General features: G+C 36.3%; 1 protein-coding gene across 1 annotated transcript; it reads right to left on the reverse strand.

Moving 5' to 3' along the window:
- Positions 1-3,096: 3,096 nt before the first annotated feature.
- Positions 3,097-16,185, reverse strand: si:ch211-151h10.2 (uncharacterized protein LOC567699 homolog). The gene is made up of 9 exons (XM_052097664.1): positions 15,949-16,185; positions 15,018-15,225; positions 12,640-12,704; positions 12,330-12,468; positions 11,110-11,219; positions 9,007-9,187; positions 8,805-8,888; positions 8,220-8,315; positions 3,097-4,760 (listed from the first exon to the last, which is right to left on the reverse strand). The coding sequence occupies exons 1-9, from the start codon at positions 16,104-16,106 to the stop codon at positions 4,464-4,466; spliced, it is 1,338 nt and encodes a 445-aa protein (XP_051953624.1). The 5' UTR covers positions 16,107-16,185; the 3' UTR covers positions 3,097-4,463.
- Between the last annotated feature and the right edge of the window lie 3,107 nt (positions 16,186-19,292).

A 19,292-nucleotide genomic window follows, 5' to 3' on the forward strand; every position in this document is an offset into this window, starting at 1 on the left:
GCTTTTGTTCAGGTGTTGCTTTGCATAAGTGATCTTTATCATCACACTTCTTATACACCCCCTCTCTCCCCTTTCTTTCTTCAATGTGTGTTTGTGCATGTAAAGTGTTGTGACAACTGCTATCCCGGAGAGCTTAAGCGCACATTCCTTTCCTCCTAGCAGTCCCCCGGGTACGGCCCACCCTTTTCAATTAGAGCTGAAGCCAGAGAGGGACCAACAGGTGCAGAGGCCACAAAACAAGATTAATTAGGCAGTAAGCCAATGCAGCTCCTGAAACAAGTACAATTACACACACATAATGAGTTCACACACAATTTGGACATATTTATCATTGGTTAAGCTGTGGTTTTGAGGTTACAGTGCTGAGACTTTACAAGCTGTTTCTCTAGCCTCCTGTCCTGCATTTTTAAGACACATGAGCTCTGTTTTAAAATCTAGAGAGTTGTCTACCAGAACAGCATTTAAGACACCATACTGTAGGAATGTTACTATTGCGACTGTTCCAAAAGTTAGGTGGCAACATTATGCTGCCTTCTAAGACACCTCAATTTGTTCAAAATCTAAAGTAGAATCGCATATTTGTGAATATCTGAAATGCATCACAATGAGCTCATAAAGCACACAAAAGTGTCACAAAAAGTAGTCAACGTGGATTCACTGCCAAATCAACATACATTTTGGTCTTTTTATAATACAGCGTGATTATATACATTTAGTATATTTGGAATATGATGCACGAGTCACACGGACTACTTTTATTAAAAAATGTGGATGCTTTATTTAAGGGATAGTTCAACCAAAAATGATTTACTCACCGTCATGATATCCCAGGTGTGTATTACTTTCTTTTTCAGCACAACACATTTGAAGAAAAATCTAAAAATATCTCAGCTCAGTAGGTAAATGCAAGTGGATGGTGATCAGACATTTGAAGTTCCAAACATCACAGACAGTTAGCATTAACGTCATCAATACCACTCTAGCGGTTAAATTAATGTCTTCTAAAGTGCAACGATCTCTTTTGGTGTGAAAAAGATTCATATTTAAGTATTTTTTTTAGCTATAAACCATTGCTTCCAGTAGCTTCAGTAGCTTCACTTCACGCTGAGTTCACGCAGTCTCTCGTGTGGAATATTCGCGTTACCATTTTACGGACGTAATCTTACATTCTTCTCTCGGTTGAGATATCAAGGTTAAGCACACAAACTCACTATAGTGGATATCATGAGGGTGAGTATATGATAAGATAATTTTCATTTTTGGGTGAACTATCCCTTTAAGCATTTAAAGTGAGTCACTCTCTTCTGAATTTATATTTAATTCAGCCAACAGGACTGGAATAAATTATGAATAAATTATCTCCTTTTGTGTTCACGAAAGAAGAAAAAATTAAATGGGTTTGGAACAACAGGAGGTTGAGTAAATGATGACAGAATTTTCTTTTGTTTAAGATGTTTTTAGAAGGGCAAAATGGCAGCCATGTCATGTTATTTGATAAAGAATAAAAATGGCTATTTTAACCAACAATATTTGTGTGTGCTATGTATTTTTATGCTTATTAGACTATCACTATATTATTTTAGCACTATGCTAATGGCAGACTCTACTGTAATCAATTGAAGATCTTTTAAACAAGATTAATTTACTTGAGAAGCAAAACTGCATCATATATTAAGACTTTTAAGACAATATATCTGGAATAAAGTTTATTTCTGTTTCCCCATTGGCAAATTGTTCTAAGAATAAAGCTAGCATATTGCTAATAAATGTAGCTAGAATTTAAACATGAAAAAAACAAATAGCCTACAAATGACCCTGTTAAGATTAATAAACAATTTAAGATTCAAGATGAGGCTATATTCTCTGTTAATATTTAATATCTCTCTGTTAATTTTGTAATATATGCAGTTTTGCTTCTCAAGTTTGTTTAAGGATCTTTAGCTCACAATTGATACCAATAGGCTAGAGTTTGTTGTTAGCATGGTGCTAAGATAAACACACGATAGTCTATAAGCACTGAATTTACAAAGAACACACATATTAGGTAGAAGAGAAGCAGTGTGTAGGCAGTAGTTTTGGAACAGAGCTACTGTCAGCTGGACTTAATTCTATCTCAACATTGAGCACATACTGTAAATAAACTTGATCTTATCCTCTGTTCTAGATCCAGACACATAAAGCCAACAGTGCTTTATGTTCTGTCAACTTTTCAAACACTCACTAGACTGTCAAAAGTAAAGCAGGTCCACATAATGCGATCTACAGTTAATCAGTACCCATCTATCATTCACTCCTGAACAAAAGTGCTCTGGTCGGGATGGACTGACAGTAAGCTGTGCAGCATATCCTGTGAACCGAAAGACTGCTCGTGATCTGTCAGTGTTGAAGGAGGTAAAAGTAATTGAATTTGGATCAAAAGAGGGTGCCGGTTCCAAGAGGTCAGCTCAGTTTTTTAGTAACAGAAAGGTTTCCGGCAATGAATGTTTTATGCCTTTCCTCTCTCTGGTCAGAAATAAAGACCATAACATTGAGAATAGGGGCTTAGCCTTGACAAATCATGCCTAAATCTTGTTTTAAATGAGAAAAACAGACATTTGACCAATCTAATGGAAAGGTCCATACACATGTATGGTATAAACTTTTAAAAGCACTATACTGTATTATTTATACTATTGTATGAGGGCGAGCGTCAGGTAAGGGGTGATCTTAAGGCATAATATGAAGAAGAGTATATTAAATGATGATTTATTGTACAACCCCAATTCTCAAAAAGTTGGGACAGTATGATAAATTATAATACAAACTAAAAGGAGTACAAGGACTTTTTTATGGAGGCTCCTAACATACTATAACACGATTGCTTCACTTTTTAACACATAACCACACATAAAAAAAATTATATATATATAGAGCACTGATTGCATGTAGCGTTCAACATTCCATATTGCGTTTTGAGAATTTACCACACATAAAAAAAATATATATATATATATATATATATATATATATATATATATATATATATATATATATATATATATATATATATACATAAGGAAGGAGTCAACATCAAAATGAGAGGTTTTATAGCAGCAGTCACAATATCAGATGGTGAAATGGATAAACAGATTCATGACCAATAGAAGAGACAGGTATTTCCCATTGCAGCTAAATCACATCTCAAACCTGTAGCTTGTCTTTTTTAAATATACAGGCCCTCAGGTCCTGTAAGTGTACATAATATAGACCTAAATCAAATGAAAAATTCTTCTAAATCCACAAAGGGCAGTGAGGACAAAGGAGTGTCTTGCCTCTCACAAGAAAAGTTACTTTTCTTTGAAAAACATTTTCAGAATCTATGCCCTGCTAGCAGAGACATACTATCTACTTATTCAGAAGTGTGGACTTTCTCATCACCAGGTCATAGTACTGTACTATTAGTGCATTTTAGGAAACCTATGTGAACTGGGATGCAGTTATAGTGTTGGAGACAGCTGTTCTTTCTGATTGGATTGTGCCCTCTTATGGCCACATTGTGTAACCAGCATAGACCAAAATGGACATGTATTTCATTCTGTGGCTTTATTTTCATTCTGGTCTTCACATTTATCACAAGTAAAATATATACATCAAATTCTTTGCAAAAATGGCTCAGAAAAGCAAAACTAGTTTTGGGAATTGGTATTGCGTTATTGTTTGCAGTTGGTTTGGTATTTTGATATCTAGTACAATGACAGTCATACATTTTAAGTGTGGCTCTAATGTCCAAATACTTTTTGGGGCACAGTAGGTCAGATAAAATTATCAACTATACTGTATTTTACAATAGAGTATATGCGATATATGAAAATTCCAAAGTGCATAAAGTGTGTCATTGCACCTGCTCAACAGGCTGTCACAAAAATACGTGCCGTAATGGCATATTAATATATTATCTATATTATATTTATATCAATCTTACTGTCATTCCATACGTACTCTAGCTCAGTGATACCCAACCAGGCATAAGTGTCCACAGGAAGTACTTATGCAGGTTCCGGGGGGTACTTAAAAAGATTTAGCGTTTGATTGGTTAAACATTGTGCTTTTTGGTTTGTTACAGTCTTTGCTTTGTTAGAAATTGCAACTTGAAAATAATACGGCTGTCACAATGTTCAAATAGTTAATCTCATGATTTTTAGTTGTCGTTGTGCACATTCAGATTCTTTTTAAGAAAATCAAGTGTAATATCAGGTTTGGTGTCAATAAAGACGTACTTAAGCCAAATTGACAGGACTGTGGAGGTATAATAGAACAAAAAAAATGGGCAGGTAAACACCGATCAAGTGTATCTAAACTATCATTCACTTCATCTCAAACACACACACATATGGCACATTCTTAGATCCACATTTTCCCTCAAAAAATTTCGCCTTTGAATCACAGGTTTCTGCACCTATAATAATGTCCAACTTTTGTCCAAATCATGATGTCCTCCTTCTCATCCCGCACAGGAGGTGGAAGGGGGAAAGTTTGGAGTGGGATTTCTGTGTGAGTTCTGAGGGTTCTGGGTCAGTTTCTGGGTCAGAATGTGATTGTACATGTTGTGGAACAGCAGTGTAGACTGGGACAGCTGAGGGAGATAATTGGGGAGAGGTCTCGGACTGATTTGAACACAGACTTGTCTTTTTCTTATCAGAAGCATCCAAACCTCTCAGATGGATCACAAAATTTGACGTCTGCTGTTCCAAAGATGAGAAATCCTCCTGGATCTCTGAAAACTACAACCAGAAAGGCAGGTGTTAATTCAAAGAACAAATAAAATTATATCAAAGCAAAAAATTTACTGTTTCATGCCAGTGCTATTATTATTATTATTATTATTATTATTATTATTATTATTATTAATAATGAAAACTTAAAAGGTAAACTAAATGTATACAGCAAGCTAAGCAATCATTCTAGAAAAATTAACTAAACTAAAATACATTTTCATGACTCCAAAACTAACAAAAATAAATTGAAAAAGTGACCACATTTTCAATTGAGGTACATCTCAAACGGCACACTTCCACACTATTCTACATAATTTTTCTGTGTAATTAGGATGTTGTATGTTAACACTGAAAATGCATATGAGTACCCAGATGATGCACTCCTTCAACCATCAAAACGCAATGTGGAATGTTGAACGCTACATGCAATCAGTGCTCTCGACTTACAGTACGACGCAGAAGGGCCGGAGTTACCTGGCTGTGATGCTGATGTGACAAAACAATTGTAAATAATAGAGAATGTAGCAACTATAGAAACTTTAGTGAAGACAGCAACTTACAATGTTACCGTGACCCCATGCTGTGTGAATATTTTCGTTGTTCGAGTTATAAATGTGAACTCAGGTTGGCTGATGCCATTTCTGTCAGCTCTTAAATGGTGAATTCCTCCATGTAGAAAAAAATAAGTGTTCCATTTGAAAAATGGTGGTAAGGGAGCCTTTTACCCCACATTTGGGGTAAAAGGATCCCTCTCTTGGGGTAAAAGGATCCCACACTTGGAGTAAAAGGATCCCTCACTTGTGGTAAAAGGATCCCACGCTTGGGGTAAAAGGATCCCTCCCTTGGGGTAAAAGGATCCCACATTTGAGGTAAAAGGATCCCTCACTTGGGGTAAAAGGATCCCTCACTTGGGGTAAAAGGATCCCACACTTGAGGTAAAAGGATCCCACACTTGAGGTAAAAGGATCCCTCACTTGGGGTAAAAGGATCCCACACTTGGGGTAAAAGGATCCCTCACTTGGGGTAAAAGTAGCAACTATAGAAACTTTAGTGAAGACAGCAACTTACAATGTTACCGTGACCCCATGCTGTGTGAATATTTTCGTTGTTCGAGTTATAAATGTGAACTCAGGTTGGCTGATGCCATTTCTGTCAGCTGTTAAATGGTTTAATTCCTCCATGTAGAAAAAAATAAGTGTTCCATTTGAAAAATGGTGGTAAGGGAGCCTTTTACCCCACATTTGGGGTAAAAGGATCCCTCTCTTGGGGTAAAAGGATCCCACACTTGGAGTAAAAGGATCCCTCACTTGTGGTAAAAGGATCCCACGCTTGGGGTAAAAGGATCCCTCCCTTGGGGTAAAAGGATCCCACACTTGAGGTAAAAGGATCCCACACTTGGGGTAAAAGGATCCCACACTTGGGGTAAAAGGATCCCTCACTTGGGGTAAAAGGATCCCACACTTGAGGTAAAAGGATCCCACACTTGAGGTAAAAGGATCCCTCACTTGGGGTAAAAGGATCCCACACTTGATGTAAAAGGATCACACACTTTGGGTAAAAGGATCCCACACTTGGGGTAAAAGTATCCCTCACTTGGGGTAAAAGGATCCCTCGCTTGGGGTAAAAGGATCCCACATTTGGGGTAAAAGGATCCCACGCTTGGGGTAAAAGGATCCCACGCTTGGGGTAAAAGGCCCCTAGGGGGTTTAAAGTGATTTCATTTAGATGTAGGGGCAACAGTTATAGTGCCAAATTTGTCAACTAATGCAAATCATTTTGAGACAGCAAGATGCTTTTTAGAGTAACAAATTGAGATGATGCTTACTCAAAATAACTACTTCAGAAAAAAGCAACCATTTCCTGTTCATTTCAAACACATTTGGCATTTTAATACATCTCAAGTATTCTATAAACAAACTTATTTCTGTTGTTATTGGATTGTGTTTAATAGGGGCCTTTAGCAACAGGGGGGCTGTTTAGCCCAAATACTATCCTTACACTTATTGGACAGTTATTGAAAAATGTTTGATTTAATGACCTTAAACAAAACTGAAAATGATAAATAAGTATTTTGTCTAAAAAGAAATGTGTTAATTTCAGGGATTATCTTTAGCTACATAAATTAGCAACATTTAAAACAATATTAGAAATCAGATCAAATTGCCTCAAAATCAACCTTTAGACAACACACGCAAAGATCTCATGGATAAGGCAAATTTTACAATATATAGTGACAAACAGATGTTTACAAAATTTTTGCTGCTATTTAGTGTTTTGGAAGAAAATAAAATCAATGGAGCCTTTTACACGCTGTACCCTATATAATAGAATTTGAAACCCTTGTAACCCACCTTCATTAAACATGAACAAGACACTAGATAGCGATAATATTAAAAGGCCCTGAGAAGTTTAACTGCGTTGAATTATTCATACATGAAACATAATTAAATGATGTCAGTTAATGCCAAAACTTTGGCAGCCTTAAAATCTGATTAGTCTAATAGAATGAACGTTACTGTAACAACATTTTAGCAAACTGACTTTTATGTGCAGAATTGTATTAGTTTGTGGTTTCGTTGCAGTTTCCTGGTAAAATTAACACAAGAGGCACTACAACAACTTTCCGTTTTACTTACTTTCACACAAAACATGACTACAATGGCTGATTATGAATTTATAAACACTTATTTTATTTATTTTGTTTTATTTTTTTATTTAATACATTTTGTATTATAACTCACACACTGCTGTTATGATATCGAAACACGTTTACTCTAATGCATCATTTGAAAAACGACACATTTAAACGCTTGTATTACAGACTCACCTACATTTACACAATTATTCCAATGTGATTAGCTTCCGCGGTAGCTCGCCTGAGTGTTGGACTTTAATTAGGTAGTCTGCGGTTCGAGTCCAGCAAAAGATGTACTGCAAGCTGACACGTGAGATGAAAGTGTTATAGAACTACACGAAACAACGTGGCTGCTTCAGAAAATGTCCTTTTCATGTCACATTGGCTTTTAGGACACTATTGGTTAGGTTTAGGTGTTGGTAAAGGGTAAAGATGTTGGTTAGGGAGGTACGTTTAACTCACTAAACTCTCCATCTACTATTCACCTTAAAAACCTTTTCAGATTATGACACAATTTCACTCGCTTTTGGCGCCCCCCGCTGGGAATTTCACTTGGAAACTTCAGCCAAATGTGTAATAACACTTGTAATTTAGCTTTGCAAAAATGTTACCATGGTCACTTAATGTTCATGAGTTGAAAAACTAAAACTAAACTGAAACTAGAAAACATTGACAAAACTAAACTAATCAAAAAATCAGAGAGTGAAAAAAAATGCATTTATTTGAAATTCCAGTCTAAATTCTAACTATAATAACCATGTTCCATACAACTCCTCAGTGTTCTGGTTTAGATTTAGATTTTCCTCCAAATGTTCAAAAAGATTGCTTACCAAATCAGTGTTCAACTGTAATAACTGTTTGGTCCATGCAGAGTCGATTGTAGTACCCACAGTTTTTGCCAGACACTGCTGACTGCTGCGAAGTGCCTGAGGAAGAGCAGCCAATATGACAACATTAAGTCATGCCTTATAGTATGTGTACAGAGTTATACTAGTCTTGCTATACCTGTGAGGATCACATGTCTAATAAATATCCTCCTAAAATGTAGTAAAACCTCAGTGAATTACTTAAATTTTAGTCTGTTCCTCACACAAAGCTTCTGGTTAGCTTCCGAAGACTTGGAATGTGGTGCATGTGGAGTCATAAGGACTACTTTTATGGTACTTTATTGTCATTTTCTAAAGCCTGACAGGTCCTAGACACAATATTTTTATTGTATGGCGTACATATTCTTCAGCATTTGTCTTCCACGGAAGAAAATCATACAGGTTAAGAACAACATGAGGGTGAGTAAATGATGAAAAATTTTTACTTTGGGGTAAGCTACTTCTTTAATCTACGAACATTAGAAGTCAAAGTGAGTTCATCAAGAAGCAAAGAAGCTTGTGTGTGTCTATATGTGTTTGTGTATTCACCTGTAAAAGCTGTATGCTGGTCTCCAGCTGCATCCGACACTGTTGAACTTTACTTTTGAACTGACCGAGTTCTGTGAATAGATTCTAAAGCACACATACAGAAATCTCAGTAAACATTCATCACAGGCCTCATGTTTAACGTTAGTGAACATGTATATTTTCTACAGTATGGTAAGTGGTGTTGAAGTATCATGTACGTCACCTCAGTGTCTGTGAGAGCAGTGTGAGTGTCGTCTCTTTGCTGTGTGTTGTCAGGACTCAAAGTCACTCTGGTGTGTAACTTCTCCAGTAAAGACCAGCGCTTCTGCAGACCAGTCTGAACAACACACACACTCATGTCACACTCATGCTGAACCTGCAGCAGAGAGCGCACACAACTTACCCTGAGAGAGAAAGAGTAAGACGGTCAAAAAGAGCACTTTTTGTCCAAATGCATAAAGTACACAGAAAAGGGCACTTACAGTAAATATAGGGGAGATTGGGGCTAGTTGTCACATTTTAAAGGGAAGCCTTCTTTCAAAATATATCTGTTTTTAAAATGCATTATAGGCTTGTTAATTGCTTTTGGCAGAGGTTTGACAGTAAAGCATTTATGCAACTCAAAACAATTCATGAAATGCAGGAATATCACACCATTGTTTTGACCCACAGAAATTAAATTAATGACTTGTGTAAACTTCCAATACAATTTAAAGATACAGTATGTGACAACTGCCCTGAGATGACATTTGTCAAAACTATTATGTATCATTATATTTTTATATATATATATATATATATATATATATATATATATATATATATATATATATAAGGTATGCTAGTGTGATTTTATTGTGTTCAAAGCTTTGAACTAGATATGTGAAACCTACCAACAAAATCACAGGTAGAAAAAACAAGCATTTATGCAACTAGACTTTTGATGCAAAACCACACAATCCTTAATATTTAAAAATAAGTTTAAGGCTTTTTAATAATGGGTCCAATACATGACACTTTTTTTTTTTTTTTTGCCTGGATCAATTACATTATTCAAAACTGTATATACATTATAAAAAAAGCAATTCAAAGAAAACAATTACTTGAATACACCTCTATGATGAACATGTTTTCAATTCCTTAGTTCAAAGTCATTTTAATTTAAAAAAATTTATAAGTGGTGTTATCATCTGGAGGCAGTAAAAAAAAGGTCTCATTAAAAGCTGAAATTCTTGAAAAAAGGAAGTAGTTTGGAAGAATAATTTATTACTATTATTATTTATTAATATATATTATTATTTATTCATTTATATATTATTATTTATTTATATATATATATATATATATTATTATTATTATTTATTAATATATTATTATTATTTATTAATATATATTATATATATATATATATAAATATATATATTGTATGTTATTTTTACATAAACTATTTTGATTTTTGAAAACAAGGTGGTGTAACCAACATGCCGGTTGTCATTCTGTTGTAATGTAACAAAAAGAAGGAAAAAAGAAAGAATACATATATTCACATTTGTTGGAAAAGGCACATTGTGTTCAGGTGAAATGGAGTAATCCTAAGAAAACTTGAAAAATGAATGAATGAATGATTAAGGATTCAATGATTAAAGATTATTATAGTTATTAAGTTACAATGATTATGTAGTGTACACTAACATGTATTCAAGGTGCATGGAAAGTACTTAAATACCTTTAACTTGATGGTTACATCACTAGACATTTTAAAGGTCATATAAATAAACTTGAAGAAAATGCAATAAAGTATTTTTCAAAAAAATTACAAAATCAATATGGACACAAGAATTTGCCTTCCTCATTATATATTAATTACATTTTTATTCTTAAATGTTAACCATGTTATCTTTCTTTTTTATTATTCTTTATATTATATTTCAACTTCCCTTCATTTGAATACTTATGCACTATTTTCATAGTATGCAGTTAAGCTGCACATGCTTGGGAATACAAAGGCAGTTATTTGTCATGCCAATAAAGCACATTAAACTGGCACTGAAACCTGAAAGAGAGAAAAATAGAATGAGAGAAAGTGAGGAATGTCTGATCGCATTCCAGCTTGTAGAACAGTCTGAAATTATGCGTGGCACATCATAGGTGTGTGTGTGAGACATTTTTAGGTGGAGTTCCTTGTATAGTATGTAAACACTTTACCAGCCAACTCCTAAAGTCACACATACTGTAAATAAATAACACTGCAGATGAACAGTTTGTAATGGTGGGTAAATATTTGGCATGTCTTTCTGCCAACAGTAACTGTATTGTATATGTTCACCTCTCCTGCAGGTAAGAGTTTATATGGTTGACTCTGCTTTGAAGTGCACATTTCTCCTTTCCATCCTTCACTTCTACCATGGCCCCCTTGTGGAAAACCTGTGACACTGCCTGAATGTGATCAGAGGAAAGAAAAATTACAAACAATATCTCTTTAATATGTCAATTGTTTCTCCTAGACTGCAATTACTTTAAAGGGATAGTTCACCCCCCCCAAAAAATTATAATAATAATTCCTCACCCTCATGCCATCCCAGATGTGTATGACATTCTTTCTTCAGTAGAACACAAACGAAGATATTTAGAAGAATATTTCAGCTCTGTTGGTCCTCACAATGCAAGTGGATGGTGACTAACATTTTTAAGCTCTAAAATGCACATTAAGGTAGCATAAAATTACTCCAGACTAATCTGGTGGTTAAATCTATATCTTACGAAGTGAGTATGAAGTTACTATTAATTCTCCTCCCTACTCAGGTATGCACAAAGAATGTAAAAAAAACAAACAAATTGAAAGTGAAAGTGGAGATTGATAGTAAAAACGGACATAAATATTGATTTGTTTTTCACCCACACCTATTATATCACTTCTGAAAATATGGATTTAACCTCTGGGGTAATATGGATTACTTTTATGCTGCCTTTATGTGATTTTGGAGCTTCAAAGTTTTGGTACCCATTTACTTTATATGGACCAAAAGAGCTGAGATATTCTTTTAAAAATCTTCATTTGTGTTTAGCAGAAGAAAGAAAGCCATAAACATCTCTAGGATGGCATGCGAGTGAGTAAATGATTAGATAAAATCATCATTTTAATTTTGGGGTGAACTATCCCTTTAAATTGTGAGATCAGAAGAGATCTCAAGACTGACTTGATCTGTCAAGTCTGGAACTAAATGTCAGATGTATCAATATGACCTCAAACATTTCTCATGAAATTCTCTCTTGGCCAATTTATCTGACCTAAGCATCCATATTAATAGCTCTAAAAATACCTATTTGTCAGCAGTTGTCTCTTATGGTGTCTAGCATAACCGGCAAGATTGGTTCTGTTTCCAACAGCAGCATAATTTAAAATTCATGTACCAATATGTATTGAGCCAGACATGATGACATAATGACTGCTGCCACATTCCATTAATGACAAGTGAAAAGGAAATTAAGGGCAGGCCTACAGTTGTTCACATGTAGCAATGCACCACCCATCCTTGACAGACTAACCTGCAGTCTGGTGAGAAGACCTTGCATGTGGGGCACACTGTGGTCTGGCAGGGGCTCGTAAAGGAGGGAAACCACTAAACCATCAGCCAGAACATTAACACTGTCTGCGAGATGACCTGCATCCTGCTCTGCTGTAATGCTGGGGACATGGAATAAGACATGAATGAATATTTGTGACCCAAGTACAGGAAAATAATATTGTGTTACAATAAAATACAGTCTGTTCCAAATGGGAGGGATTACATAAAGGAATGCGTTCAATCAGGGTTAAGCTCTATCAATAGTATGTGTGGGATTTGGTCTCTCTTACCATGTCTGCAGACTTCCAGCAATTTCTTTGTCTTTTTCTATTACGGAACCATTTTGAAAGAGCACCTGAGAAAATGACACATTATAATACAGAATATTTAGTTATGCAATGTAACAAAACACACATTAATAGGCATTGGTAAGCTTTTTGGCAGAGAATGCAAAAATGTAAAGACTCTATTGACTCAAAATGTCAAGGTAGAATATTCACTATGACTATTTGAAGCTCATTTAATATTCCCCTATATATAAAGGTTTGAAAAAATGTGAATTGTTTGAACAGGTTCGTACTATACACCATAAACTATGAGGTGGACACGTCTCCTCCCATATTCAGAATAGTGGTTGATCAATATACTTTCTTTTTTAATGATGGAAGGATTTATTTTTTTAAAGGTAATGTGTGTAATATTTTGGAGTTAAAATACTACATATCCCATCTTAAAATGCAGAGACAGCTACAACCCCAATTTTGAAAATGTACATTCATTTCAAATTAGTTTGATTGCAACACGCTCCAAAAAAAGTTGAGACGGGAGCAATTTAAGACTAATAACAATTTGACTCATTTTAAAAAGGCGATGTGAAACAGGAGATGTTAAACAGGTGAGGCCATTGTGTCATACTGTATAAAGATCTTCCAAAAACAGCCTAGTCCTTCAAGAACAAGGATCATTTGAGACTTGTCAATTTGCCAACAGATTCTTCAGCAAATAATCCAGCACTTTGAGAACAATGTTCCCCAAGAATTTTGGGAATTTCACCATCTACATTGCACAATATAGTAAAAATATTCAAGGAATCTGGTCAGTTCTCTGTTTAAAGGGAAAGACAAAAACCACTTCTGAATGCATGTGATCTCTGATCCCTCAGACGTCACTGTCTTAAAAAAACAGCATTCATCTCTAATGGATATCATGAACATGGGACTAACTTCAGTAAACCTGTGTTAGTCAACACCACTCGCTGCTGCATCCACAGATGCAAGTTAAGACTTCAGTATGCAAAGCAGAAGCCATACATCAACACTGTCCAGAAGCGCTGCCAAATAATCTGGTCTCAGTCTCATTTTAGATGGAAAGTAGAACAGTGGAACTGTGTTTTTTTTCCTCATAGTGTTATCCGGGCCAAAGAGGAAAAGGACCATCCAAGCTGTTATTATCGTCCGGTCCAAACGCCATTGTCTGTATGGGCCAGGGGTGTTTTAGTGCCCATAGCATGGGTAACTCGCACATCTGTGAGAACACCATGAATGCAGACAGATATGTACAAATTTTGGGGCTACATATACTGCCATCCAGCACCTTTTCCAGGGACATTTCTGCATTTTCCAGCAGGACAACTTCAAACCACATACTGGCCAGATTTCAATTGCATGGCTGTGTAAACAGAGATTGTGGGTGCTAGATTGCCCTGCCTGTAGTAATAACCTCTCTCCAGTTGAGAAAGTGTGGTGCATTATGAAGCACACCATCTGGCAAAGAAGACCCCGTACAATTGTGCAGCTAAAGACCTTCATAATGGATGAATGGGGGAAAATTCCACTTTCTAAACTTAAAAAACTTACATTTGTACATTTTCAAAAAGCAATGAACAATGTAAAACACAATATAATGTGTAGTTTTTATTAGCAATTCTCATACTGTTCCAACATTTTCGGAATTGGTGTTGTATAAGTAAGCTATTTGTAGGTTGATTTCCTAGGAAGTGTAACCTTAACCTAACACCTAACCTCTAACCCAAAATCTGTGTTGCTATAAAAAAATCCCTCTGTTTGTTTGAGTATCCCGACATGGCAACATTAGCTATTTCAATCCAAGTTACAAATGTAATTTATATCCAAATCGTAATATTGCAAAAAAATATTTGCAAATAAATCACCATTTCCATCAATGAGTTTAAGAGATAATTGTCACTTCTTGGGAAACTGCTGCAAAATAAAAATTAAAATGGAAATTGAAGCCACTGTGGCTCTTTTATTAAACATAATGAACTACATGGGGTTTCGAGCGTCAAGTGTGCTAGCGTTCAGAGGAAGATGCCTAATGTCTGGGATACAACATTTCAGAATAACTTGAGCAACATTTTAGATGATATTTATGATATTCTCTGAGTGATAAACTGTGTTTATTCACGTGGCTTGTAGAGTTAAAGTCATATTTTACAGATTTACAGACTTTTTTAATGCGCATCTGTTGTACTATATAAATTCTATTGGAATATCTAGTAAATGTGTTTCCATTGTAGTTTATGTGTGTGTATTAGATCTTCTTATCTAATAAAAAAATGTGAAAAAAAAAGTTTTAAAGTGCATTTTAGAGAGTTTATTCTTTTTATTCTTAGTGTTTCCATCCAGCATTTTTATGTGATGAGACTGACCTGTTTCTGTCCATTACGGTGAGAAAACTTGAAGGCTAAAGCACAAAGACCCATGACAGCACATAGCAGCCCAGAGAGGAGCAGTCGACCTCCGGCTTGAGTCAGACTGACGGATGGGTGCAGAGGAGACTCTTCTAGAATAACCAGCCCCACGGCAGCTATTGGAACAAGACATTGACTCCATTTCGGCCAGTTTCTCCAATGCAGTCTGTTAGAAAGAGAAATAGATAATCATAATATTAGCATAGCTGGCAAAAGCTATATAATATAACAGTTTGATTTGATCCTCAAATCTGATTCCAAGAGTGCTAATATTTACTATAACAGCACTGGGACGCCTCACTATTTGCATCTGTCTGTCTTTGCAGCTTTTTCCAAATTATTGTTGGGATTCAGTCATTGTGTTTTTTAACATAACATTTGAGTCAGTCATTTAAGAACGAAACGATGGAAGCGAACGAGAATTTGTCTACTTAAAGGTGAACTCTGTAATTTATGTCTAGTCATGTGATCTGAACATGGCAGCCCCCTCTCCAGAATGAAATGCTTTTAAAACGTTCCTGAAATGACTGGAGTCTTCATCTCATGTGAGTGCTCGTAATTTTGATGATGTGATCATGTGAAATCACGAGCACTCACATGAGATGAAGACTCCAGTCATTTCATTTAAAATGTTGTTCTTTAGAAGTACAACATTTTAAAATGAGGAAAGAATTACTGAGTGCACCTTTAAGAGATTCATTCAAAACACTGATCCATTTATTAACAATGTCTAGTTCAAAACCAGAGTACGAGAGAGGTGCAGAGAGCGAATTGTGCTTGATATTTTGGCTTCTTTTGTAACTACTTTCTAGTAATTGCAAAAGAGTTGAGTGAAAATAAGCTAGCCCTGAATATCATCTAGCCCACTCTCACCACTCCAAACACTTACCTTATCCATCTCTGCTCTCTTTCATTGCTCTCCTCCATCCCTTTCCCTCTGCTCATCATTCCAACAAGTATCTCCTTCTCCTCTTCCACCCTTCCATCCTGTCCTCCTCTGAACGGATTCCCTTTATTCCACACATCGCCAGCACTCAGCTGAGGCATGTATCCTCATGAAGTGTTTTGGTTCCTCAAACCATGCCATGGAAGCCGCATACTTGATTTTCCAGTAGCTCAAGTTGGTCCAGCAGGTTTAATGCATCAGGCACTAATGTTTTTTTTTTTTTTGTTCTCCCTGTTGAGTTGTAAGCATGTTATGTGAGGAATGTGGTATGGTGAGGAAGTTCAGGAGTGCCCAACCCTGACCTGTGTCAGCTGTCACCACTCCCAGTTTCAATATGGCCCTAAACAAAATACATGTCAGTCCCTTACAAATTACAAACACAGCAGATCACAAAATATAGAGCAAATACAGACTTAAAGCAGTTGCCTTATGAGGGTACAATGATGCACTGTAAAAGCAGGAATGGAACAGTCTATAGGGATTTACTTATACAATGTTTACATTTGTTTTGAATGTGCCATCTTGGGAACACCCCCTGGTAGCTATTTTCAATGGACATGTAACACTACCTAAAAAAAAGTCACTATAGAGAAGTCTACACACACTTTATAAATACAAATATATGTTCAGGTACATTTAAACATTCTTAGAATAATTCTCTTTTATTCTTATTTGTATACATCTAAAGATACAGTAAAAAACGTGGTTTTTGCCATCAAGTTTGTTTCCTTTTATTTTATAGACCTTTTTCACCCTAGCACCATTTTTTATTTTGAAAGGGAATGAAAATGAGGCTGTGAGGGATGACTTACCATCTCTTCTCTGGGCTGTACTGCAGTTTAAAGTGTTATTAGATCATTCCCTGAACAAAACATTGATAAAATATCTGTTTAAGAACATTTGGTATACAAAGAACTCCAGACAACATGAGTTGTGGAAAATCAGATGTGATCTAGGAGTTTTATACAGTTTTATACCATTTGTGCCATTGAAGAGATGGTAAGTCTATCCCTCACAGCCTCGTTTTCATTAGCTTTAAAAGATTGCGCAAGATGTGAATAAGGCCTATTGGATGTTAATTGCTTAAGACCCACCCTCACACTATTATGCGGGTAGTTACTGGAATTTAGAAAGTCAGTCAGTCCATTCAGAGCATCTAGAGTGGCAGGTCATAAAGAGATGCAATAATGCTCTGATATTGAGAATGCGTGAATTAACTGCTCAAACAAGCAAGTTATAAAGTTTTGTTTAATTATGTGTTAGAGTGAACGTTTGTAAGTGGCAGACTTCGTTATTTATCATAATCTCTTTACTGGTGTTGAGTGACATCGCTGCTTAAAGGCTTCATCACAAACATTTACTGCTCTTTAACTGACATTTTGTGAGCTGTGAAAACAGATTGCTGTGCAAATCAGCGCGTGTTGGTTGTTAACTGCTTCTTTTCCTTACACGAGAGACACGGAGGAATGACAAAGAGTGATGCGATGCTCCAGATAGCACTACAAGTCCACGTGTAGCTCCACTTGCAGCAAGGGAGAGAGAGAAATCTGCAGAAGAGATTTCACATCAGTGTTGTGTCAAACTCTGTTTCCCCGGTGTGATCTGTATGGGGGGAACAGTATCTGACGGTAACATTCTCCGCGGTCAGAATGCGTTCTCCCATGCACAAACCTCAGCCTAACCCTTCCCTACCATAACCTACCTACTCTAAACCTAACCATAACCCCATACTCTATCGGGCTAGGGGGAAACAGATTCAGACGGAGAACACAATTCGATACAACACCAGAACAGGACTGGTTGTCAATGCTTTATGGACCGCAAACTGTTGCAAGAGATCAGCTTCTTTCAAAAAGAGCATTCAGGTACATCTAGCCTTGTTTTATTTTGCTCAGTCAAGTGAAGAGGGCAGTTTTTTTGTTTTTAAGGCCACTACGCACATAAGCAACGGCACAAGGTTTGTGTGTGTGTGTGTGTGTGTGTGTGTGTGTGTGTGTGTGTGTGTGTGTGTGCTCACATTTAATTAAGTGTATACTGTTATATTATCATACTTGAAGGTGTGAAAAAGGGTTGCCTTATATTATTTCATATTCACTAGTTAAGTAATATACATTGTATTCAGTGTTAATTGCACTATATGTGTTGTTTATTCTGTGAATATGCAATTTGCTTAAAAGTTAGGAGAGTTGAGGGTCATGTGACGCCATGCGAGAAGCAGACCTGTGAGCAACAGCTCTGCGCACTTTGCTAACTTTTTTAATATTTTCATATCATACTCCAGTGAAATTCGATACAACAAGTGACACATTTGCTCTTTGAAGTAAACAAGAAATCAAAATCCTCGGGCTCTTCCGAGATATGGTGAAATTCCTAGACCAGCTCTTCCCGAGTCTACTCGACATAACAGGCCATAAACTGGAAATCGAGCAAGCTCACAGAGTGCCGTCTCGGAGATCCGCTGAGAGAGACAGGCCCTGATCAATCCTGGCCAAATTTTTTGAGATCATCTGATAAATATCTTGTGTTGCGCCAGGTGAGGAGCAAAGGAAAGATTTCTTAGAAGAATCACAATATTTCCTTGTGACTTTGCGAGTTTGACAAGAGAAAAACACAATTGGTTCAAGGAATGTAAGAAACTCATACATCAATGGAAGACTGCTTTTGCTCTGATGTTTCCGGCCAGATTGAAAATAGACGCCAAGGATGGCCGCAAGGTATTTTTGGGCCCAAAACTGTCAATCATAAAAACAATGGGTGAGTAACCATTAGATGTTTCCCATTTGAGTGGATCGACTCGCTGAACATACACTCGATTGTCGGAGGACAATTTGTAATTTTTTTTTGTGTTGGTTCCGCCTAGCGTATGGAGTTTGTTTTGTGGAATGACACTCCAAGTGACTTTTGCCTTGACGGAGGATCGCTTTTACAAAGTTTTTGGCTAGATTGAGAATGGACACAATGGATGACTGCAAAATATCCACATGCCAACACAAAGGATGTCTTTTATAAATTTGATGGACTGAGTAAGTCATGATATATATTTTTATGTGGCCTCCGAGTGAATTTGACTCTTGACCATCCGAGGAACCGGGATGCCTGTGTTGTTTCTTTTTGTGCTGGTTCCGTCTAGCGGCTGGAGTTTGTTTTGTGGAATAACACTGCTTCGGGACAGTTATGGATAAATCTAATCATTCCTTGTGCCTCTTGTTGGCTGGAGTTTATTTTTGTAGAGTATTTTTGCGAGACATTGGAATGATTATGTCATCTGCTGCACACATAACAGCTGG

The sequence above is a fragment of the Xyrauchen texanus genome, chromosome 29, assembly GCF_025860055.1.
Source record: "Xyrauchen texanus isolate HMW12.3.18 chromosome 29, RBS_HiC_50CHRs, whole genome shotgun sequence".
Taxonomy (NCBI): Eukaryota; Metazoa; Chordata; class Actinopteri; order Cypriniformes; family Catostomidae; genus Xyrauchen; species Xyrauchen texanus.

Coding starts and splice junctions, on each gene's coding strand:
- si:ch211-151h10.2 (XM_052097664.1), bottom strand. CDS start 16,106: ATGCCTCAGCTGAGTGCTGGCGATGTGTGGAATAAAGGGAATCCGTTC. Junction 15,226..15,948: donor AGAGAGCAGAGATGGATAAG/GTAAGTGTTTGG, acceptor TCTTTCTAACAG/ACTGCATTGGAGAAACTGGC. Junction 11,220..12,329: donor GTCTTCTCACCAGACTGCAG/GTTAGTCTGTCA, acceptor GATCACATTCAG/GCAGTGTCACAGGTTTTCCA.